General features: G+C 38.4%; 1 protein-coding gene across 4 annotated transcripts; it reads left to right on the plus strand.

Moving 5' to 3' along the window:
* Positions 1-1,548: 1,548 nt before the first annotated feature.
* Positions 1,549-22,790, plus strand: LOC149317383 (hydroxyacid-oxoacid transhydrogenase, mitochondrial-like). 4 transcript variants are annotated; one of them, XR_016280625.1, is made up of 14 exons: positions 1,549-1,648; positions 4,433-4,470; positions 7,028-7,071; positions 7,334-7,387; positions 9,029-9,183; positions 12,086-12,282; positions 13,494-13,571; positions 14,797-14,902; positions 16,282-16,434; positions 16,976-17,074; positions 17,670-17,748; positions 17,872-17,968; positions 18,174-18,329; positions 19,213-19,295. XR_016280625.1 is itself a non-coding variant. In XM_089517387.1 (14 exons), exons 1-14 carry the CDS (start codon positions 1,593-1,595, stop codon positions 22,608-22,610), a joined length of 1,398 nt encoding a protein of 465 aa, XP_089373513.1. In that variant the 5' UTR covers positions 1,549-1,592; the 3' UTR covers positions 22,611-22,790. The 4 variants fall into 4 exon arrangements, 2 of the variants coding, with proteins under 2 accessions (XP_089373513.1, XP_089373514.1); XM_089517387.1 differs by lacking the exon at positions 18,174-18,329 and adding an exon at positions 22,527-22,790 and having other exon boundaries at positions 19,213-19,370; XR_016280626.1 differs by lacking the exons at positions 17,872-17,968; positions 18,174-18,329 and adding an exon at positions 22,527-22,613 and having other exon boundaries at positions 19,213-19,370.
* Positions 22,791-25,445: the final 2,655 nt, after the last annotated feature.

The following is a 25,445-nucleotide window of genomic DNA, read 5'->3' on the forward strand; positions in this document are numbered from 1 at the left end:
ATGAATATCCTTATATAAAAGTTTTTTAAAAAACAAATTTAATCAAACTTATTTTGTAGGAAGTCAGCCTTAAAATGTAAGATTCTAAATAGTAGAATCTTTGCTAGAAAAGCTGGAATCATTGCAACTACTTAAAGAAAATATTTGCAAGATACTGAAGGCTCTCTTGAGATAATAGAAGGCTAAGCAAGTGGCACTTTGCGTTTCATCATCCCCAAGGGTTTGTGCCTGGCCTCTACTATAGCGTCAGATGCAGTCATTCCCTTATCTACCCCAACCACTCTCCTGTATGAGTCAAGGAACAGACATTAAACTCTATGCCTCCCAGAAATACCATCTGCAATGAACTTCAAATGCTTGTTCAAAATAAACACCTTTCAATTGTTTGGGCTTCTAAAGTCAACGGGACAGGGAGGTTTGTAATTCTGGTCACTTCATCCTTTTGCTCGAGTGATTTGGCGTTTTAGCCCATCTATATGTGAATCAATGGGCAGAGATAATTAAGCTGGCACTTGACCAGTTAGTGATCAACTCATTCTGGCTCCTATTAAAAATAGTTGATTGATCAGAGTATAAAAGATTATCATGGCCATGACAGTTTTCTGCTTACTAAAAGGCTTGAAATAGTTTCAGATGTCTATTCAGGAAATAAGAGCAACATAGGTCCAAAACACACAGCAGAAATTATCCACTTTAACTGCCCTGGCTCAATGCTAGGGGATTCTGTGAACTGGTTTTGTGAGACATTTAGCCTTCTCCGTCAAAGAGTTCTGCTGCCTCAATAATCTACACTTCCCAGGATTCCCTAGCACTGAGACAGGGCAGTTAAAGGAGTCTCAAATGATTATTTCAGCAGTGTGTTTTGGACCAATGCCTCCTTTCCCTGTCAGACAACTAAATGAGAGATTGGCTGCATCTGCACTTCAGAAATTATCTGGTTTGACACCACTTGAACTACCATAGTTCAATGCTATGGAATTTTGGGAATGCCATAGGTGCCCCAACAAACTGCCATTCCCTGAATTCCACAGCATTAAACCATGGCAGTTAAAGTGTCAAACTGGATTATTTCTGCAGCGCGGATGCAGCCATTCCCAGAAATGAAGTAATCTTTTAAATCCTGTATGTAGAGAGATCTTGTAGCAGCTTTGAGACTAACTGAAAGAAAGTTGACAGCATGAGCTTTTGTAGACTTCAGTCTACTTCCTCAGGTGCATATACGACTATATGCATCTGAGGAAGTAGACTGAAGTCTACAAAAGCTCATGATGCCAACTTTCCTTCAGTTAGCCTCAAAGGTGCTACAAGATCTCTCTACATACTGATTCCAACACAGCTATATCTTTGAATTCTACCACTTTTAAAACCTGATGCAATTGAAGTGACTGAATCATGCCCAATAGGATGGTTGAATCTTAGAAAAAAGATAATTGTGCTTGAAAATTTCAGAACTATTCTGTTGATCATCTGATACTATGAAATGAGCTGTTGCAATGAAGAACAGCTGATCTCCCCTGCTCTGTTTACACAGCCTTTCCAGACTGCTTACCCATCATGCCTTGCTGACCCAAGTAAAGGCTGCAGAAGAAGCCATGGCAGGAGGACGGGAGAGGGTAACTCATTTGTTGAAGCAACTGCATCGGGCATCGTGAGTGTTTCTACCTTCTCTGCTTCTCATATTTATGAGTGATAAACTCTAATAAAGCTGACTGCCTTTCTACAAAGCCTGTCCCCTTTACAACATTAAAAACACCAACACTGCATTTTATTTTATATTTCCACAATGCTTGAGAAATCTACAGGTCTTTGAGTCAAAAGAAACTGCTTTATTTTGAAAAATGTGTCCCCTTCAGAAGTAAACTTTATCTGTCAGGTTCCATTTGCCTTCTTGCTGCTGAAAAAATGGAATGATCAGGCTTGTTTCAAAAGAGCCTTCTTACCAGAGGAATGGACTTTGGTATTTGCTGAAAGTATGTACCAGGTTACATGGTGTGTGTTTTTTTAATATTCCCATTGCCTACCTCAAAGGCTTGTCCAAGCCTGAGCTGGGATTCAGACCCTACACCACACTGGGTCTTTACTGTATATTATAAGGGTATGTCTTTATTCCACTTCTTTCCAGGTCATAATGTTTCTCTTGAGAGATACATTATTAAATGCAATAATTAAAACGCAAAAAGGAATAAAGTAACTTTTCCAGATGGGGAAAATTGAAAACATTTAGAAGTAGTTTAATATTTTTAAAAAAGAGTTTTTCCAACTGGACTTTATCATATATCAAAACACAAAATCAGTTGCGTCTGTAACATTATTTTTGGAACTGACCCAAACATTTTTTGCATGGATTCCAAGAGATTACTTTAAGCAAATAAAATGTGTGGAGAAGTTGGTTAGTTTCCTATAATCTCATAATCTTCCTCTCTGATAATTCATAGAATCATCTATGAAATTGGCTGCCAATAGATTCAGGACAAATCAGAAAAAGGTGCAATATGCTTTTTACTACTTTTTGCTTTTCATTATTTTCTGGTGAGCAACAACAGGAAGGTGCTTTAGCCTCTCCTGTCCTCTTTGTGGACAGGAATCTGGTTAGCCACTATGGCTTCCTGTGGGAAGCAGGATGCTAGAGCTACAGAAGTGTTGTTTCTCATTCAGCAGTGAACTCTTCTTTTGTTCATATCCCCTCTGGAGTATGCATCCTTATGATAATAAAAAGGCTGCCAAGTGTAAGTCATATATATGCTCATGTGTTATATATGGGTTGCACAGGTTTCTTAAGATAACAAAAGACTGCTAATACTGTAAGACATCTACTCAAACAAATTCCTCTTGCAGCATATAGACTTGTTTCAGAAAAAGTGCATTGTTAATTTGTTCTAGCCATAGTGTTTGTTCCTATTGTTATACCAATGGCCTCATTTTTCAAGGTTTCTTCCTTGAATCATTTATCATTTGGGGTAATAAAAAATACAGCTTTTGGTTGATGTCTCTTTCTCAATACTACCTTCTTTCCAGTTACTTTGTAGGTGTAGCTTGAAATGTCCTTGTAATTTCGGCTCCTGCATGCTGTCTGTCATGCTTTTGTTTGAAGACTGAACCTACAGACTCCAGCTAACTGCTTGGACCAGAGATGAAGGACTTGTGGCCTTCCAGATGTAGTTGTGTTGCAATTCTCATTAGTCTTAGCCAGTACAGCCAATGATGAGGGATGGAATTGTAATCCAGTTACCTTTAAAGGACCCTGGTTTAGTGATCTTAAACACATACGGAGGGAAGGCAATGTTATTTAAGTGATTAGACATGTTTCCATATAATCATTGTTCCTTATGCAAAATAAAAAGCATCTAAATCTTGTTCTTAAGTAGCTATGTATGTAAGCACATAATTGTGGGCTGCAAATTTTATAGATTTTAATAAGTCTTGGAAATGTTCACTTTTTGAGGATTGCATGCAACCCACAAATCTGTTATAGTATCAAACCATGTTCAAATATATATTTAAGACTAACACTCTAATTTACAGTGCATAGCACAAAGAAACATTATTCCCATATGTTTGAACAAAAAGCATGAGCCCAACATTTATGTTCCCTTTTAAGATTTTGTTTTCATCAATTGGGTTGGATTCAGACCACTATTAGTTCTAATCCCAGTTTAAATCCCACAAATTTTAGTAGGTATTTTTGGGAATATCTGCTTGTCACACTATTGTCACCACTTGTGATAATCCTCTTCTGCTCAACCTTACCTGATCAATATTTAATTTTGGCATAGCAACTCCGAAAGAGATGTGGGTATAAACAAAATAATTTATTTAAAAGAAGTTAATGAAACTGTTCACAGTTCTCCAGTAAACATGACTTCAGTCTGGATACAATCTGGTGTGTCTGCAAATCCATACTGTTTGTAACCATCAGCATCCAAAAACTAGGAATCAATCAAGATTTTTAAAAAGTTTTTTTTACATTTATGTAGTATCATATAGTGCATCTGTACTGAAGAAATAATGCAGTTTGACACCACTTTAAGGGCTATAGCTCCAACCTATGAAATCCTGGGATTTGTAGTTTTACAAGGTCTGGCCTTCTCTGCCAAAGTGTGCTGGTGAGTCACAAAATTACAAATCCTAAGGTTCTTAGAATGGAGCCATGGCAGTTAAGGTGATGCCAAACTACATTCTTTCTACAGTGTAGAAGCACCCTAAGACTATTCAGGTGGATTCAGATTAGACTGGAACATTGTTGGAGAATTGTAACACAGTTGTGTGGACTGAGCATTTTCATAAGCAAAGGCTATTACCACTTTCAGACGCTAGGTGGCAAGGTGCATTTGTGCAATAAGATTTTAATTATATTACGATACAGTGTTGATACTTTTTGGTTGCTCTGTGCATTGTTACACAAACTGTTTCCCCTTTCCCCCCTTTTCATTAGATGTGTATGCCCTGCTCATTCTCACACCTATTCCCAAGGTAAGAGTAGCATTCTTTTGAGTCTATGCATCTGTTCTTGATTTTAAGCCTTTCCGATGTCAAGTTTCTGTTTAGCATATATTATGCCACAAACAGGCCAATGCACTTGTCAAAAGCTAGATATAATAATAATAATAATAATAATAATAATAATAATAATAGTTTTTATTAGTGGTGTGTTAGCAGCATGTTGATGTATCTGTAACATTTTCAAATTTTGCAAGTTGTTTTCTTGTGGACACTACCTATCTTATTCCAGTATGATGGAGTCTCCCTCCCTTCCACATGCTGGTTTATACATGTTAAAAATGGTGTGCAACAGTAAGTTGAGGGGCCCCCTGCAAACCCAATGGGCGTGCACACAGACAGGGCTCTATTTGTCAGCTCTGGCACATGTGCCCTGAGTTCACTATGGCTGTTATATAATATTTTTTTAAAAATAACCATAGTAATGAGATTGTAAATGACTGACTTTATTACAACTTCTGTCCAAGAAGTATTCTGTTTAATGAGTATCCATACTGCAGGTGAAACAATATAATTTTCCAAGCTCAATAAAGTCTTTGACAAATGCTTAGGTCTGCAAAATAATACAGCAGCAGGACATCTATCATACCATCCAAAGGAGATAGTGTAAGTGGGCTGGACGTGTCTTTGGGATGTCAAATTAATTACAGAAACTACAACAGGCTCAGACACTAGGGGAAGTCAACCATGAAGAGGGCTGGCAAGAGACAGTGGGAAAGGTAGCCAAGGGTAGCAGACAAACAGGATTCTTAAAATATATTTATGTGTTGAATTATTTAGGTCACTACTCCAGTGCACCCCAAAGTAGTTGTAGACTCAATGGCTATGAATTCAAAGACTAAATAATTAATTCAAATACCAGATGGAAGAAGTGGTTTGCTTTTTGACTGGATTAAGAAAAGCATGATTTGACTTTCTAGGGTGAAGAGTTGCTCATTTATCTTGTGTGTTCCACTCTGTAGAATGAGAACTGTGGGTTAGTTAGATCAGATGCATTGAATCAGTGCCCATGACTTTACATGGCCCACTCTAAATATGGCTAATGTCCAAAACACACTGCAGAAATAATCCTGTTTGAGACCTCTTTAACAGCCCTGGCTCAGTGATAGGAAATCCTGGGAATTGTAGTTGATTGTGACACCAAAGCTCTTTAATAGAGAAGGCTAAATGTCTCACAAAATTACAGTTTCCAGAATTTCCTAGCATTGAAGCAGGGCAGTTAAAGTGATCTCAAACTGGATTATTTTTGCAATATGTTTTGGACCTAGGTCTGGATCCAATCTTATGGCACTTTCCTCTGCCAGATCTGAAAGAAGAGCTCCAAACAGAGTGATAACAACCCAGAAGTCTGAAACATCAATGCTAATGACATATCATAGTCAGACAAAATGATAAGTGAGAATTCTGATGTATTGTTCATGAACAGCATGTTCATGTATGCTGCAAAATCACTCCTGCATGACTCTTGCCAGCAGGAGTGGTAAAACAAAAAGCACAGAATTCATTGAATCATAATGGACTGCAAGGGCCATCCAGTCCAACCCCCTACCGTGCATGTTTTGTTCTAATCATATTCTTGTAATTTGAACCCAGTGGTTCATATGATGAGCCACATTCACGGTATATTCTACTTCAGCTGCCATGACAATATCCTATGAATATTGGGATTTGTAATTTAGTGATGGACTAGCATTCTTTGGCTGAGAATATCCTCTCTGCAAACACCAGCATTAACACATTTAGTTCTAAAGGGGAAGCATGTGTTTTTAAAAACGATGAATAGAGATGCTTTGGGAAGGAGCTGCATTTACCAGCTTACAAATCATTTTGTCTTGCTCAAGTCTCTTTATTACACAGTCTCCCAATGGCAAAGTACCTTATATTGCTCTTTTTTCAGTTCCAGGTTTTAGATAAATTATGAGAGATGGATAGATACGGCCTATAGTGTTTAGGCAAAAGGTTTTGTTTTCTGGAGTATAATTCCCAGAATCCCCTAACTAGTGCCATGCCAGCTTGCGGTGGGGACAGGTTCTGAGTATTACAGTCCAGTTCCCAAGTTCTGAGTTCAGGAATAAAGCTTTCAACTGTGAGGATCAAGCAAAAGATTGTTTTTTTCATAGTGACTTAGTACCTGGTATTTCTTCCTTTTTTAAAACTAAAATAAAGAATTGTCAAATGAGCTTTCAACTGAAACTATTTATGCATGACCAGTTCCATGATAGCTGGCCCCATGTAACCTTCTAGTAGCACATAGTTTGAACCTGTTTTCATATGGAGGTTCCATTTATGTGAACAGGTGGCACTGTGGAGATGCTGTACAAGTATGTGTTATCTGTGACAACAATGGAAAAAGTAAGTAAATCTCAGTGGAAATATGCTAACAAGGACACCAAGAAGTACTGTGTTAACCCTTGAGATTTATACCTCAAAGCAGAAGATTCAATGAACAAGTGTTTCCTGGAAACATTTTTTAAAATGTATTTTGACCAGCCAGCGGCTTGCTAAATTTGATATATAATTTCTGTTACAGGTATTGAACATGCTACATCAGGGAAAACGGACTATGCTTTTGAGGTAAACTTCATGAATAAATCTATTTGAAAACAAAATAACAACACTGTGTTCATGTTAAACCTCCAGCTTGCTGAAGGTGTAATGCACATGTCAAATATATTCTTGAAATCCAATATTAGTCCTGTGTGGAACAGACCCCGTGAACTGAATTGTGTCTGTTAGCTATAACTAACCTACAGTAAGTCCTGTTTTTAAATAAATATGTTTTAGGTAGCTCCATTTAGAACTTTTTTTTAAATGTGCACTTTCTTAACTTTTCTAGATGGCTGTTTCCAATATCCGATATGGAAAGGGAGTTACTAAAGAAGTGGGCATGGTAACGTATCATTGGTATTGTTCCATGAAAGTTGCTACTACCTTATTTTTTTAAAGAATCTATAGTATTAACAATTTTCATGAATGGTATTTGAGGGCAGGGAACAGTCTAATTAAAAATAATAATTGTAAACCATTCTGATAGCCTTTAGGGCTGAAGAGCAGGGTATAAATACCAAATAATAATAATAATAATAACAACAACAACAACAACTTCCTAATCAGTAAATCAGATCTTCCTAATCAGAAATGTGGCAAGTAATTATGTTACCTGTAATGCATTGCTTTGTACGATAATGAGGAGCCAATTGCAGCATTTTCCCCATGTTTCCCTTCATATTTTATGTTAACATGGCCATTTTTCTATTACTTAAAGCTTTTTTAAAAATCAAAATATTAAAAAATGATGCATTTGCTAATACAGTACCAAAAGAAAGGCAAGGTGTAAATAAAATTAAATCAATAATAAGATAATGAAGACATTTTTAAAAGTAACAACTAATGAATAGCCCAAATTCTGTTCTGAAATTACTGTATAAAATTTGCTGTACCTGCAAAGATGAGATTATGATGAGAACACACAGATACTTGGGTTTTGGCATCATTGCAACAAAGATGTTAACCATTGGAGCCACACATACACAAACACATGAAAATCAGAAACACCCAAAGGCATATAGTGACATTCATTCCAGTGAGCCAGCAAAGTAGTGGAGGAATGTGGGGGTACAGCTTCCCTGCCCTCATGCCATTCTTGAGGCAGACCTTATATAGTCCTGTGTTATGTTGCACGCACCTCAATTGCCTGGGCCTCAGAATAACAGGTACCAGTCAAACATGCAACAGATGCACACTTGAAGTAACTAGTTTGCAATTTGAGGCCATTTTGCTGTGCACCAAATGCTGATGGATTTGCCCGTTGAGTGTGACTGGTGCCCACTTTTCCTACTCATACCAGATTTTTAAAAATGTGGGATTTGAGGGCATCTTATATTGCCTCCATATGGAGCTGGAGTTTTAGCCCCCAAATATGCATTGTCCAGTACAGAATAGGACTCCTCAGAACACTAATTCCTCAGAACCCTACAGCAATCAGCACACAAATCTGAGGCGGGTTATAGACCTCCACTTGGGACGTCCTGCGGACGTCCCATTTTAAAAAAGGGCATCTCTTCTAGACGCCCCTGGCTCTAGTACGGACTCTGTCCGTACAATATGGCGCCGGCTGTTCCACACGGCCGGTGCCATCTTTACGTATCGGACGCTGTGCGTCCGAACGTGTCGCGGCACTAATGACGTCGCGAGTGCGCCAGCGGCGCCTCGTGACGTCATTAGGGCGCCGCAGAAAGAAGCTCCATTTTGGAGCTTTTTTGCTCCGCAAGGGAGCCGCGCGGTGTGGCTGCGACAACTCCCTTACGGGGCAAACGGCGGCGGCGGCAGACCGCCTCAAAGCGGCGGTCTATAACCCGTTCCACAAATAAAGCAGACTTATCAAAAAGTAAGGGATGGAGTGTAGAAAGCCAGAGTGGACAGCTGGCTAACAACTTTGCTATTTAGCATTTTGTGCAAAATTTCTGTTGCTTTTACATTGGTTTCCTCATTTCCTTTCTCTTCTCTTTCTCCTTTTGTTTTCCTGGTCTAGGATCTGCAGAACATGGGTGCCAGAAAGGTTTGTGTGATGACAGATAAAAACCTTTCTCAGCTCCCTCCTGTAAAAGCAGTACTGAATTCTCTGATCACGAATGGTATAAACTTCCAAATTTATGACAGTGTAAGGGTGGAGCCAACAGATGAGAGGTACTTAATTCTTTTTCACATCATTCAACCGGCTGTTTACTACTTGACTTCTAAGTTTCTGTAAAGAAAAGCTTTCGATGAGAGATACCAGTTATTCAGCTTTTATGGTTTAGCATTCAGGATATTAAATTTCATCAACAGATTATTACACTCCCCTTAGACCTAGTAGCTTTACCTACTTTTATTTCATGGGTAAATTTACTACACTTCATAGCTATGTAATAAATTGCATTGAAACAGATTAGATTATTTATTATCCTAGCTCAGAGGTGGGAACTCTCTTGCCCTGGGCTCCCAGGCCACAAAATGTTTTGAAAGAGTTCAGCTTTTTTCAAGCAAAATTGTCCTCTCGGAGGTGTGGCTTGCCCAGTAAATGCTGTTTCAGGAGCATTTAATGCTATAAAATGTCCCTCTAACCCTGAAAAATCATCATCCACACATTTACCCCAATCTAGCCCAATGTTGTGTAACCCGACTGATAAAGATAGCTGTTCAGAATCTCAGACGAAAGGTCTTTTCCATCATTTGCTACCTTATGTCAGGATCTGAACATGACATGTTCTGTATGCAAAGTGTGTGCTCCACAACAGTACACCAGCACTTTAGGGCAGCTTCCCTCCATATGGTTTCTGCCATATATGTTGGAATGCATTTTTCCAAACCAGCACAACCACTACTTTCAGGCCTGTATTGTTTTTCTGTAGCCTTTCTAGCACAATCCCTGTTTAAGGTCTTAGCAGCTCAGGTCCATCATAGTTAAGAGGTCTCCTCCACTATTTCTTTTCATATCCCACACAAACTATTAAGATTGGCTACTGTATTCTACTGTACTACATGGACATAAAATCAGAGCAATATGGTTGTACTGCATGGTGATTGGAAAGGTTGCTTTTGATGCTACAACTTCATAATCCCCCATCCACCATGTCATGTGTATTTGCTGGCTTGAAGATTCTGGAAGTTGTATCCCTCAAAAGTTACTTTTTCAAAATCTAGATACAAATCTGATCTGCAAGCACTGAAAGATAAAGGCCATGTTTTAGTAAACAGAAATAAGTTCAGATTGACAAGGAAGGAAAATTATTTTAACCACATTGTTCCTTGTAATTTTATTCTGATCTAGGTGTTCAATTCTCTAATGTAGAGATAATTTCTGGAGATGATTTCAATATTATATCTCTCAGGACAACATAAGGACATTTGATTTCAGCATGTTTACCAGTATGCTTTCATGTGAACTGTCTAGTTCATTTGTATTGCAGATTTCTAAAACCAAAATCAGTTTGTAAAAGAGGCATTATAAAACTATACACATTGGTTTGGAGCTAGCTATGGCTCGATACAGAGGGGCAGCAGGGAGCAACTTCCGGCTGCTCCAGGGACATGGCATTTACATGATGCACACCCCCAGAACTCTCTGAAGCTGCTCCGAGGCTGTTTAAGGTGGCCCAAAACTGGACCCAGAAGGAACACTCTTATTTGGGACTGCAGAAGGAGGTGCCCTTGGGGCTGTGGTGTATGTTCACCATTACCCTGGGGCAATCAGACTCGGAGCGGCCTGTAGCCGCTCCTTCCTGCCCATCTACTTTGCCCCTACGACTACATCTGCATGGCAGAAATAATCTGGTTTGGCAGCACTTTAACTGCCATGACTCAATGCTGTGGAATTCTGGGAATGGTGGTTTGTTGGGTACCCCAGTTGTATGCTATGCTCTCATGCCACAACAAACTACAGTTCCCAGAATTCCATAGCATTGTACCATGACAGTTAAAGTGGTGTCAAACAGGATTATTTCTGCCATGCAGATCAGCCTGTTAATTCTCATTAGGTTTGTCATAACTAGCTTTTCACATTGACTTCATTTGGAGTTAAATTCAGCTTCAATTGTATCTTAACTACATAGTTCAAGCAGTTAAATACGAGTATGTTTGCATCCTACAGAACTCAGGGATTTGGCTGATATGTCAGATGCATTGTTTCCTGGAAGTTAGGGACCTAGAAACTGTGGTGCACATGCTGGTAACCTCTCGTCTCGATTTCTGTAATGCACTCTACATAGGGCTACCCTTGTGCTTAGTTCGGAAACTCCAATTAGTGCAGAACATGGCAGCCAGGCTGGTCTCAGGTAAATCTAGAAGAGACAATATAACACCGATTTTGAGATCACTCCACTGGCTGCCTGTTAGTTTCTGGGCGCAGTACAAGGTATTGGTTATCACCTTTAAAGCCCTAAATAGCTTGGGTCCAACCTATCTTCAGGACCGTCTCCTTCGTATAATCCACCCCGCGCACTCAGGTCCTCTGGGAGGAATTTGTTGCAACCTATGAAAATTAGAATGTCTGCCACCTCCTAGAGGACCTTTTTAGCAACCGCTCCCAAATTATGGAATGGCCTGCCAGAAGAGATCCGTCACATCACCAACTTAAACAGCTTTTAAAAAGCTGTTATGACGGATCTCTTCTGGCAGGCCTTTCCTGAAAAGATACCGGACACTATAACCTGAACTTGTTATCCCTGAACTCTGCTATAACCACTGCCTGATTTGAATGCTTATTTTAAAGTATGTTTTAATTCTGTATTGTTTAATCGTTATTTTAGTGGGGTGGGAGATTGGGATATGGGTTTGTACAGTTTTAACTTGTAAGCCACCCCGGTTGTATTGCACAGAGAGGTGTGATATAAATAATTTTATTATTGTTATTATTATTTGAAGTTTGGGGAGGTACTTTGAATTCTCATCTGGAGAGCTCTTGTATTACATTCCAAGGGAATGCACTAGAGCTCACTCACTCTATTACAGAGCTACAAGTCCTAGGATTCCAACAGATGGAGCTGTGAAGTGGTATCAAACTACTATAGCAATTCTGTGTAAATAAATCAAAGGATCTTTTCTTTCGTAGCTTCCGAAATGCCATTGAGTTTGCTAAAAAGGGAGAATTTGACTCTTATGTCGCTGTTGGTGGAGGTTCAGTCATAGACACTTGTAAAACTGCCAATCTCTATGCATCCAGTCCAGAGTCAGATTTCTTGGATCATGTTAATGCTCCAATTGGAAAAGGCAAGCCTGTTAGAGCCACCCTCAAACCACTGATTGCAGGTAAAATAAAGAGGTTGATTGGGTTTGCTTTTGCATATATGTGTGAGTGATTATGAAATGTGTGTGTGTATGTATGTGTGTGTGTGTGGTGCTTTCATATTATTAGTTCAGATATCTTAAGTAAGCCTGGCCCTGTAAATAGTTTGATTAGGAGGCTGTCTGATAATGTTTTGACCCTTTGGGGGGAACAATGAAAGTAAAAACATGATAAGTGAATCATACTGATTAAAAAATGCACACAGCTTGTCTTCTAGGTTGGAGAACCTGGTGGTGTTCACAGTGTCTCACCATCATTTCTACTGGTGCTTGATATCTAGCCAGCCTTAGTAATAGGCAAAGTAAAGAGGCTACCTTAGGCAGATGATGCCAGGTGGCATAGAACTGGGGTAAACATTGGAGGTTACAAAGCAGGTGGTTTTTATAGTGGATCCATTCTGGGTTTTAGTTTAAAGTATCCATCCAAGATGCTGAACACTGTTTCCAAAACAGTTTCAGTACATTATGGAGCTCCTTTACAGGACAAACCAAAAGTACCCACAGTCAGTTCACTGCTTCATTGACATGGGAGCCACCAGCAAGGTCACAGCTGTATATGCTACAGAGCTCACTTTGTATTTATATGAGCTTTATATCCTCAGATGAAGTGGAAGAAGGTTTTCTTTTGGCAGCATTTGTTCAACTGCCACTTTCTGAACATAGAGTGGGAGCCATCTTTTAATCTGCCACAGGCAGTGAAATGTCTTGGCAAAATTCTACTTTGACATTTTGTGATAGAGGGTGAAAAACAGTAACTAAACCTTCTCCACAACTTCTGCCCAACTTGCTGCCATTTGTGTTGCAGTGATAGTGCTCTTCCTAGCTGCCACTAATTTTTGCACAGAATCTCTCTGTTTGAAAATGATAAAGTGTTGTTCTAAGAAGATTTGTGCAGAAAAATGGCAATTGGCAACCAGAGGCTGCTAGGAAGAGGTGCCTCCATCCAGTTTTGCCCCTTTCTTGAAAATGAGTGACATAGGCCTAACTCCAATTGCTGATTATAACTAGATTAGATACACTGAATCAGTAGAACTTGCACAAGTGTTGACTTATTATTCAAAAGTTAATTCATTTGGTCTACTCCATGTGGGATAATTGCATTTTGTTGCGTGCAGATTTACTTTTTGGATTGCTTTGCAATAGTGTTTGTGTACTAAACCTCTCCCCTCCCACAGTTCCTACGACTGCTGGAACTGGAAGTGAAACTACTGGAGTTGCAATTTTTGATTATAAAGAACTAAAAGTAAAAACTGGTAAGAATTTTATCAATAGGCCTCTTTTGTGAATTGCATTATTGCTTCTTCTCCCCCCCCCCCCACCTGAAGTTTCTCTGTCTCCCATTTTATGGAATTCAGTGTCAAATGCTGAGAAATATTCTTGGTTGCATGCAACAATGACATGGTGCAGAAAGTTGCCAGTGAAAAAGGAAACTCATTTGAAGGAACTTTTAAGTGTTCTACTGTCTTTTTCTGGAAGAAAAGGAAGAAAATGATGGTTGGGCTTAGCAGATGATAACTTTCTTTCTCGGAAATGTGTAAGGATGCAATTAATATTTGTTGTTGTTAACTGTCCTCAAGTCGACCTCGACTCATGGCAACCCTGTGGATGAGACATCTCTATAAGATTCCCTACACAATCTTTTTAGCTGACGGATCACCAAACTAGTAACTGCAGAAGCACAACTGTACACCTCCAGAGCTTCACAGGACCCCCAAATCAGCTGGTATTGCCTTTTGGACAGTGGAGTGTGCCCATTCAAGAACTGGAGTGTGTTTCCCTACAGAGCCAAGCTACATGCTGCATTAAACTCTTAAAAACATAGCATTCAGTTGAAAATCACTTTTTTTTTAACTTTAGAAGTGTGTGGCCTTGATTCCAATCAAGATCAGGTGAAGGAGTTTAAACCTGTCTATCATCTGACTTTTGATTTAAAAATTAGATTACAGTTTGTTAGTGGTGATTAAAAAGGGGATAAAAACTCCTCCATTAGTACCATTTCCCCCTTTTTAATCCATGTGCAGAGGGCTATTTTTAAATAGCAACCAGATCAAATGGGAAGCTGCAATCTTCAATACATGTGCATGCTAGTACTTTTCTAGACTAGGTCCTGACATTTTTAAAATGGGTATCTTAGGCTGCACATTTCATGCTTAACATGGTGGACTCCTCAAAGCACCAACAAAGCATCAGAGCAGCTGGACTCCTCAGAGCCTCATAAGGCACTGTGCCAACCACCTTGATTACTTTTACTGAACAAACATTATTGTTTTCTGATTAATACTAAATACATTTAACTCTTGTTTGGTTTTATTAGAAGCATAATAAGGTGTTTAAAACTTGCCCTTCTTTCCATGACAATCCCTTAAAGCTCCAGTAGTGTGTATGATCACTGTTCTTATGCTACATTTATATTATTGTAAAATCTTTTTAGAAAAGTCCTTTCTCGTAGATTGATGTGTATATAATTTCAATGTTTAGGCATTGCCTCTAGAACTATCAAGCCTTCTTTGGGTGTAATTGACCCTCTACATACTCTCTGTATGCCTGAACGCGTGACAGCTAATAGTGGCTTTGATGTCCTTTGGTAAGTATTTTAAAGGCACTTTGACATTTCTTGTGTGTGTGTGTTGATGGTTATTTTTAATTAAATATTTTAGAATTTAGTACTATATAACATTTCAATTTTCAGCTGATTTACTGGTTTGTTTGCTTTCCAATCTTCCCCCTTCCCCTCTCTCCTTTCCTTATTCCATTTTTTTCTCTGGGTATATCCCTACTACAAACTTAAACTGAACTAACAGTCCTTTCCAGTTCCTATGGAATACTTAACCCTAAAAGATCAATAATACTTTATATTTTGTAATAACATAGATTATTGTTTAAAGACTTTTTCTGCTTCCACCATTATCCTCACATGCATGTGAGAGTCAAACGAAGGGGGGAATTCCATTAACACCAATGGATACTTTGTTTTGTTTTTTATTCCTGTGCAGTGGGGGAGATAAATGTACCTAACTGCACCTAAATGGGAAAGGGGCAATATGGATTAACATGCAACACATGGTACCTACCATGGGCCTGATCCAAGCTTGAAATTCTGTCTGGCTTTTAGCATGTTTGTCAATGTTTGTGCACTGTTCTCGCTGAAGAAAAATTATCACGGATGGTTTGCCAGGCAGTATGTAGATTGGCTTTTTCACTTATTTATTTATTTAATATGCTGCCTTTTTCTCAGTGTGGAAACCAAAGCAGCTTACAAATGTTAAAAACAAGATAAAATAAAACCTGATAATAAAAAATTTAAAACACAATTAATCGTAACATTAAAACACTATGAAATTTGGAAATTATAAACTCATTTTAAAAACCATAGCAATAAAGCTAAAAAATACAGTGTGCACATGCACATACCCTACAAAAGGCTCTGTGCAACCAATTAATAATTAAAAGCTTGTTTCATTAAGATCTTTGTCAATCAAATGAAAGAGAGCATAGAGGAGACCAGCTGAGCCTCCAATTGAAGAGAATTCTACAGTCTGGGAGCAACCATTGAGAAGTCTCCCTCCCATCCCCATCAGATGGGCCTGTGATGGTGGTGGGACCCAGAGAAAGCCCTCTCCCCAAGGATCTTAAGACTCTGAAAGGTTTTTCTAGGGAGATAAGATCTTTTAGATAAACTGGACTGAAGCCATAGTACGATTGTCAGGAAACAGCAACAGAATAGCAGCTATGTTAATTGTACCCCCTTAGTAATGAATACAACTTTAGTCAGGGCTGTCTCTGGTTTGAATATTTGTGCTTCTGCCAACTTAATGTAGTATTGTTATTCTCACCCCAATTCTGTGAGCAAGGAGATTGGGAACCCTCTTGTTTTTCAGCAGTATTGATTTTCAAATTCTTATGAATAAATTCAAGTTCTTAAGTATTTTCCTCCACTTCCTTCCCCACCCACCCACCTGCCAGCCATGCCCTCGAATCCTATACTGCCCTTCCCTACCATCAGCGCAGTCCCTGTCCTTCAAATCCAATGAACCGACCGGCTTATCAAGGAAGTAATCCTATCAGTGATGTCTGGGCCATTCACGCATTACGGATCGTTTCTAAATATTTAAAAAGGTAATACTTTTCTAGGGACCTTCGTTTCTTTCATTAAAAATAGAAATACTCCCTCATGCTATGCAGATGCACCTCTAACCTTGAATGAAAGAGTCTTCTTATAATGTGGTCCAACTTGGGACATTATCACATGAAATTGAAATGTTTGAAATGTAAATAATTGAGCAAGGTTTTTAAGACTGAAGTTCATAATTCATGAACTCTTGAAAGTGTGACTTTCCTTTCATTATGTATCAAAGCAAAGTTGGAACCTACAAAGCTGGTTTATATAAGTCACAATATATCTAAATTTGTCCCAGTAGTGTCTAGTCTGACTGGCACCAGCTCTTTGAGTCTCAAAGATCTTTCCCATCATCTTATTGTTTAACCAGAGATGCAAGGACTGAACCAGGGCTTCTGCACATAAAGCATGCACATCAAACATACTGCCTTTCCCAAGTAGTTTGCTGCCTATGAAAGCTGGTGCCACAAAGATCTCATATGCATTTTTCTGTACACACATATTTGTTTCTTTGAATAAAATGTTGGTATTTGTGGACAGAGCCATCAGGGACCCCGAAGATCAAGAAGCAAGGGCTAACATGCATCTAGCAAGTGCTTTTGCTGGCATTGGCTTTGGAAATGCTGGTGTACACCTTTGGTGAGTTGAGCATTTTGTCTTTGGGGGCTGAAAATCATCCAGAATGCATCAAAACATCCTGCAAATGCAGCTATTCACCTCCTATCCACCACCACAACCACCAGATCTCTAAAAATAGCTGCATAGCAGCCCAAACAGGAATCAGATGTGATAGGATGTCACTTCCTGTGCACTGCTGGGCAAGCTGGGGGCGCTCCATAATTTTTGCATGTGAGCAAAAATTGGGCCTCACTCCCTCCACCATTGCCCACCCCTGATTTATAGAAGCAGGATAAATCATTGCTAGCAGGTTATTTTCTGCCTTTCTTACTATCCACATGGAGAATTAGTCATATGCAGAAATAAGCCCTTGCTGTATGAGAACTCTTAATCAAGGACCCCAGGTTTTATTTTTGTGCTATTTGCGTTGTATTATTATTAAAGAATACCAGTTTACACCTTGATACAACTGAAACACAAGCAAGCATAGACTGAGAAGAACAGATCAATTATGCAAATATAAAAGTGTATTTTTTTCTAGCTGATCATGAGATTGGTTTATTTTAATATTGATTTATTTTAATACTGTTTTAATATTGCTTTTTCCCCTCTCTAGTCATGGCATGTCTTATCCCATTTCTGGCTTGGTGAAGAAATATAAAGCAAAGGATTACAACGTGGATCATTCTTTAGTGGTAACAACTTAATATGACTGTAAAGTCATTTGTCTGTGACTACATAATATTGTTGCTTTTGGATTCAGTCCTCTTTCAGTACAAATTGTCAGATTAATGTGAACTATGTTTGCTTTCCTTCAGCCACATGGCCTTTCCGTTGTCCTCACATCCCCAGCAGTGTTTACTTTCACAGCACCAATGTGTCCTGAGCGTCATTTGGAAGCTGCCCAGATAATGGGTATGGTTCTCTTCATACAACTGGAATGTTTAAGTAAAGTGCTTTTGAGATGCCCTTGGCTCTTCCAGAGCCTATGTCCATAGAAAATGCATTTTAAAGCAACATTTGTTCACTCTGGAGGGTTCTCAAACTGACATAAGGAAGCTTTGTATATTTTTAAAAACGTGCCCCATTTCCCTCCAAATGTGGCACATTTCTTCCACAGGATGGGCATAACCTGCTTGAAAGCTGAAGAAATATGTGATCAAAGAGCAGAAAAGCAAAAGCCGTAAGAGCAGAGTACTATTCCACTTGCTTCCAAGGCATCAGTCAGCATGTCAGTTCACTGACAAGAAATTCACACCATTTTTTAAAAAATTTGGTAACTTATTTGTTGATTTATCCCTTTTAGGAAGTATATAAGCAAGAGTGTGTTGTATTAGGGTTGCCAGGTTGAATACAGACAAAGATTTCTTTACCTGTAATAGTTAACAGATTCTGTAAAGTTCAACCAGGTGGAATTATGCAACATTTCCTCCCCCACACCTAACCCACAATTTAGCTGCTGCATCCCACTCCCAACACAAACATTTACTAGCTAGTAGAGAGTGTGAGTGGTAACAGAAAAGTTCAGTTCTCTGCTTCCAGCTCTTGCTTTTCAACAAAGCCAGTAAATGGCTTTGTTGAGAGGGGGGAGGGGGATGCAGCTGTAAAAAGTGGGTGTGGGGGAGGATGAGGGAGGAGACATTGTGTAATTCCACCTGGTGGAAATTTACATCTTTTTTTTTAAGAATCTGTAAGCTATTAAAGATGCAGGAGGCTCCCATATTCATCCTGGAAACATCTGTGTGTGTTTGTGTATGTAAGTGACCAGTCATTGACTCAGGCTGCATCTGCATTGCAGAAATAATGCAGTTTGACACCACTTTGGCTCAATGCTATAAAATCCTGGGATTTATAATTTGTTGTGGCACTAGAGCTGCCTGACAGAGAAGGCTAAATATCTCACCAAACCTTTGTTGGTGTCCATATTAGTTCTAGTTGTACAAACCATTATAGTGTACAAAACACTATCTTGTTGTGTTTCTAAACTAACATATAAATATAATTTGATATTACCTGTAGGGAAATTATTGCTGTGGGTATGTAGCCATGCAATTTTATTTTTATTTATTTTTTATGTTGTATTTCAAACTATTTGAGAAGTGATGCAATAAACAAGAGGATATTTCTTTTTTACTTGCTTCAAGTTTTTTTCATTTTAGGAGCTGACATCAGCAGTGCCAAAATCAAAGATGCTGGGCTTATTTTGGCAGACACTCTCAGGAAATTCTTGTTTGAGCTTAATGTTGATGATGGGTTAGCTGCTCTCGGTTATTCTACAGCTGATATCCCTGCCTTAGTTAAAGGCACACTGCCTCAGGTAGGACAAACAGCAATGGTCATTTCTCTTAAAATAAAATAAAAAATCCTTCAGCTTTTTCCCCTTTCTTGCATTTATTTGTCTTTTGGCAGGCAATAATCAGGAATGATTGAACTACTGTGTGAAATCAGCTATCAGTTCTTCTGCTTTGTAGAAGGTTCTTAGTAGGAGATGGAGAGTTTTGTGACTTTCCATCCCTGTATTCCCAGAGAAGGAATATCTGGTGACAAACAGAACAACTGTCACTCTGCAGCTCATATATCCTCAAATATATATTTTTGTTTATGTTTGTGTCTGATTAGCTTGGAAATGTGAAGAAAAAGACAAGGGGATATGTCTGTATTAGGCTGGGATATTTGTGCCTCTTCAGGTATTAGTAGATGATGATTCCGATCACCCATGACCACTTGCTTTGCATGATGTGGATGACAGAAGCTATAATCACATCTGGGAGCCACATGTATGCCATCTGTTTGCTGTACTGTTTCACTGGAAATCTGCTCTTTCCATACCAGCCAGTTTTGATCATCAGCTTGATAGATCAGTCCAGTGGGCCAGAATTAAAGTGTGGGCGGGCAGGTGCCAAGCAGCAAGAGGACCATTTTTTATACATCCTGACTGTCAGCAAGCCACACCAATGTAGTTGGTGATGACTGGAAGGTCAAGATCCTGCATCTGGAGACATAGCTATGGAGATGAAGCCACATCCCTGTGGCTATATCCCCTGACACTACCGTCCAAACCCTACCTTTTAATCAATGCACACACACCCTACCACAAACCTAGCTATTTCTGTGTTTCCAGAGAATGGAGGGATGGATGTAGAGACATCCTGCAATAGGAATACACATCTCTAAGATCTCAAGCAACACAAAAATGGCTGTGTTTGGGGAAGAGGGATGCACTACTTAAAATGTAGATTTGCAGGGGACTTTTTATCCTTGTGTAGTTCAGAAGAGAATTCTGACCTACACATGGACCATAGTATTTTAATTAGTTACAACATCATAATTCATTAATAGGAGTGTATCCAGTCATAGGAATTTGGTTTTGGTCACTTTTAAACTGCATTTGTTGCTGTCTTGTGATGTCTGGACCTAAAACATGTGTTGTAGGTCAAAATGCCACACAGTTTTTCTTTCTCATTTAAAAAGCTCTCTCAGGTTATAGCCAGCGTTTTATTTTTCTTGTTATGAATAGCAAACACACCTGTGGAATATCACAGGCTTCTCTTGAAACTTCCTGCAATTCCAAAACAGTGTTTCTGTGCTCAACAAATGCAAGTCTGTGACTATATAGATTAGTTGCACATTTCTTTGGATTCATGTTGTCCCCTCAAGCTGTCAACAGTCATGGCCTAGCACATTTTGCATTATACTTCTTATTAAGGATTAGCAGAAGTTTTTCAAGTAGCTTTGTTTTTCACTTTGAATTTGAACTTCTATCTATGAAGATGGTATTATTGCATATATTTTCTCTACAGGAAGTTATTATTCATTTGATATATTCTATATTCCTGGATCTGAAATATCTGAAATTGTTAATATCAATGTAAATATTTCTGTTTACACAATATTACACAAAGAGATTATTTCACCTCTGGGTGACTAGAGAGTGGACAAAGGTCATATCCACTTGAGACAGGCTCTTACATTTCCCGGAGTTTCAATTCTTTGCTCAGAACAATGTTAGTAGGCAGTATTTGGTACTAGGCTATCAGGCATAGTATACCTCACACCTGTGTATGTCGTTTTTCATCACTGCACAGATTGGTATTCTTTTCTACTCTCTACGGTGACCAGATTTAGCACACACACACAAATGTCTCAGTGGATGATATAACCACTTTATGTCTAGCTGTGAGAACACAGATGCTTCTCTTCCTTGCTACCAGCCACAGAATGGCCAGGGAGAGGGGCATGATAACACCACAGTATACAGAGAAGTTCTGCAGATCTTTGGCAGATGTTAACCATAATGTTACACTGGGGGACTTAGAGATTCCTAGAGAGGCTATCTAGCAGATAAAAAAGTAGTGTTGTTTTTTTATTTGTGGCTTTTCCACTTTCATGGGGGTCCTGTGCCCCTAAATCCAGCAAATGTGGAGGGCCTACTATACCTACAAATCTGACTGAAAGCATACTGATTAGTATTATTCAGGTTTGCATATACTGTATGTATGTATAGCCTTAAAGTATGAAATAGGACTATTTCATCTTTTCATATTTTGCCTTTTTGCCTCTAACCCAAGTAGATGTGGAAAGAATATTTTAAAATATTCAAAAAATAATTGAAATCAAGAAAATCCAAGGAGAAGAATCTTGTACTGACTAGAATTTTCACAGTTTAGAATTTATTCTGCACAAAATCCACACAGGGTTGTTTTGCACAGAAGAACCATGTGCAAATGTGGATGGGTAACTGCTGAATTACAAATAGCTTTTGAAAACTGGGTGTTTTTTGAAGTCTGTTTTACAGCAGTAAGAACGTGGCTGAAATTACTTGTTGCTTCCTTCGAGAAAAAAATTAGCAATGAACTACTGTACATTCCTAGCCACAAGTCTGCATGCTGAGAATGGATGCCTTGAAAAGGATGGCCATGCACATTTTAAGTAGTCACATGCCACATTTAGCATGCAAACAATCAGAAACAGGACCTGCCTGGACAGGATATCAGAGCAGAGGCAGAATGGGTAATACCTCTGTGCCTGCCAAGTATGAGCCTGACTTTTGAACAACTTGAACAGGGTTGTTAACTATAGCTGGATGTATAGTTCTGTTCACAAAAGATTATACCATGAAGGAAGAAGTATGATGAGGAAATATTTGAAGCTTATTGTAAAAGAACAAGGAGAAAAAGAACAATTGCTCACCATCTCCAAACACAGGAAGTACAGCCCAGTGCACACTTACTCCAGTGAGTTCAGTAGGGGTTACTTTAAAGGAGGTATGTGTAAGATTTAATATCCTTAATAGTGCAACCCTTGGAAGAATGTACTACACGGAAAGCAAATTTCACTGGGGTTACTTTACAAGGCATCTGCTTCACTCAGTTATTAATTTATACAAGATCTTTCACTTCTAAATAAGCATGTATATTCAACCTGATATTTGTCCCAACCTTTACATAATTCTGTCACTTTTCTTTTTTTTAAGGAAAGAGTGACTAAATTATCTCCACGTCCCCAAACTGAAGAAGAATTATCTGCCCTGTTTGAATCTTCCATGAAACTATATTAGCTTTACAATAGAACCAATCAGTGGCAGTTTTACCTTCTGAAAACAGTAATTTTTAAAGCATTTTATCAATGTTGATATACAAGCCAACATGCACATTTTAATGGAAATTTACAAATAGGTTGTATCATACAGAAAAAATATATGAATGTTATTCCAATAATGTATAAATAAAAGACCACTTTTATGCAAATGTGTTGTCTTGTCTACATTCTCAAATTCTAATTAAAATTGTCCATTTGATCATAAAAGCAATATTCTATACCTTATATGTCCATTCAACCTTTGTTACAGATGTTTTTTTCTGGTTACTAACAATGCACATTAATGCATCTGTTAATAAGTATACAATCAATTCTATATCTTTTCATATAACAAAACATGACCAAAATCCACTTAGCAGGTGGGCAGAGTTTAAGTTTCTGCCAGCATACGAATGCTAGTCATCCAATTCAGAGACTGTTTCTTCAAGTCCAGCTGCCCTTGCACACCTGAGAAATGAAGAGTAGCCTCTGCCCCTGCTGTAAAGAAGCTACTGCTTCTTCCATGGGTGCTCCAGAGCAACCAAAATGTGCCCAGGTGTATTCCTACAATTGATAAGTGGCTGGGTGGATGATGTTCATCCAGGGCAAGGGCTTTGCATAAGTAGTGCAGGATACCTCTTTCCACAATGCATCAAAAGGTGTGTAGGTTACGGCAGCATGTATCACAGGATTTCAGCCAATATTATTAGTGGATCCAGTGACAAAATATAACCTGTCATATTTTGAGTGTCTTCCAAAGCAGCCAAAATTCTCTTACCAATAAGCATATCCAAAATATATGCTATATCTGCATCTGTTGCTTCAGATCTGCAATTGATTCTTCCTGATCAATTTAAAATCTTTACTATGTTAAAGAATATTTTTAATTTTTATAAAGAGACCATCTTAGTCAGACAGTCTTCTTCGGATGAAACCTTTGGTGATATAACATGGCCTATCAGTATCTTTTTATATTTAGAAATCCACCCACCAGCTACACTAGTAAACTTGTTTTGATGAAGTGTTTTAACGCTAAATTTTGATTCCCTCCCTTCTAACTTAAAATTCAGATTTTTGTTTTTGTAATTTCAAAAGTAATTATTTTTTACTTAGAGTAGGAGTCTAAAAAATATGGGGTAACAAATTAATTTTTATATTTGTTATGTATGAAAGGTCTTGAAATCACTTTTATGGTTATAGTTCGTCAGATTATAGGTTATCCAAATCCCCCCAAATTTTATTTGGAATGTCCCTCCTAGGAACTGCAAAAATACCTTGCAATTTTATTTTATCACTGATATTCAGATTAAATTCCATCCATTCTCATAACATTGGCCTTGCAACCTGAAACCTGGCTGAACTGTTTCAATAAGTTCAGGGCTCTTCAAGTTATCTTTTTTATGCTTTAGAATCAACATTTATATCATCTGGAAGTAACTAATTTTCCAGCTTAACAATTCATTATCTCCATATCAAATGGATCAAGCATTATTGAGAAAAAGAAAAACTTTACAAGTTTGGGGGATGTTGTGCTCTAGAGGCATTTCTCATTCAAGACTCCCTTTCAAAGAAAAGGACACTTTGTGCTTTTTATGACTGCCTTGACCTCTTGCCTCAATAAGGCTGCTACCCACCCATTGTGTATTAGAAACTTTTTTTTTGGCAGTATGCTGGATGTGGGTCTGTAAGTCAATTTATTGCTTGTAAAAGGGGCTGGCAGGAAGTGGCATGGTGGCATTGGGTGCTTTCAGAATGATGCATAAAAACAAAGATGCAGTGCTATACCAATACAGTATGTTATGTGTTTGTTTTTTGTTTTTTGACTTAATACTTTTCCACAAAATTATTTTTATCACGTATTCAAAGTATTTCTGCATTGCCCCCCAACCCACAAGGGCTCCCAAAGTGACGAACAAATAAAAACCAATTTAAAAAATACCAAGATAAAACATATTTTAAACATATTTTAAAACTCTTTAAAAAGCCATAAAAGCTGTCTCAAAACAATCGTAGAATCCAGTTTTAAAATAGTTATAACTCATTTAAAACACAGAATGTGATGTGGAACAGCACTGTTTTGGCTGCCCACTGGAAGTTAAAAAAAGTTGGGCCAGCCTAACTTTTGGGTAGGGAGTTCCACAGTCAAGGAGGTGCTGCTACAGAGAAAGCCCTGTTACGTGTACCCATTAACCTAACTACACAAGTGTTGGGACACAAAACAGGGCCTTCTCTGAAAATCTCAAATGTCTGGCAGTCATTCACATATCCTGGCCCCAAGTCATTTAGACCATCACCAGCATTTTGATCTTAACTCAGAAGGAAATTGCAATATGTTCTTGCAAGACCATTGATTGTTACATGATCTCTTAAATGCACACCTGACACCAGTCTGGCGGCTGCATTTTGCACTAGCTGCAGCTTCCAAACACTTTTCCAATTTTTACATCACAGCAAAACAAGATACAGAAATAAGTAACTGCATGCTTCAACTGCTGAATTTTAATAAATGCATGCATACAAAATCCTAAAAGCTTCAAAAACAGTAAATTGGGCAACAACTCAAACAGGTATGATATGAGTCCACAACAAATTGGTTTGTCACAAGTTCCTATTTTAAGAATTTTAATTATGATGCAAGATGGAATCTCTAACACCATATCCTGATCTTCATAAATCAGTAGTACCCAGGGCTTTGAGGGAGAAACTGTGAAAGATATACTATTTGATGACAGTTTGAACCTAGTTGTTACCATGATTCACTCAAGAAAGCCATGGCAGTGCCTTTGCAAGACATGAGCAATACACAGACCAGGGC

The sequence above is a fragment of the Sceloporus occidentalis genome, unplaced genomic scaffold (genome assembly GCF_023333645.1).
Source record: "Sceloporus occidentalis isolate IW3139 unplaced genomic scaffold, rSceOcc1.0.p SCAF_3, whole genome shotgun sequence".
Taxonomy (NCBI): domain Eukaryota; kingdom Metazoa; phylum Chordata; class Lepidosauria; order Squamata; family Phrynosomatidae; genus Sceloporus; species Sceloporus occidentalis.

Excerpts from the sequence above, each read along its gene's own strand:
- LOC149317383 (XM_089517387.1), top strand. The coding sequence starts at position 1,593 with ATGGCAGGAGGACGGGAGAGGGTAACTCATTTGTTGAAGCAACTGCAT. Across the intron at positions 7,388-9,028 it reads TTACTAAAGAAGTGGGCATG|GATCTGCAGAACATGGGTGC; the intron begins GTAACGTATCAT and ends TTCCTGGTCTAG. Across the intron at positions 17,075-17,669 it reads AATGCTGGTGTACACCTTTG|TCATGGCATGTCTTATCCCA; the intron begins GTGAGTTGAGCA and ends TCCCCTCTCTAG.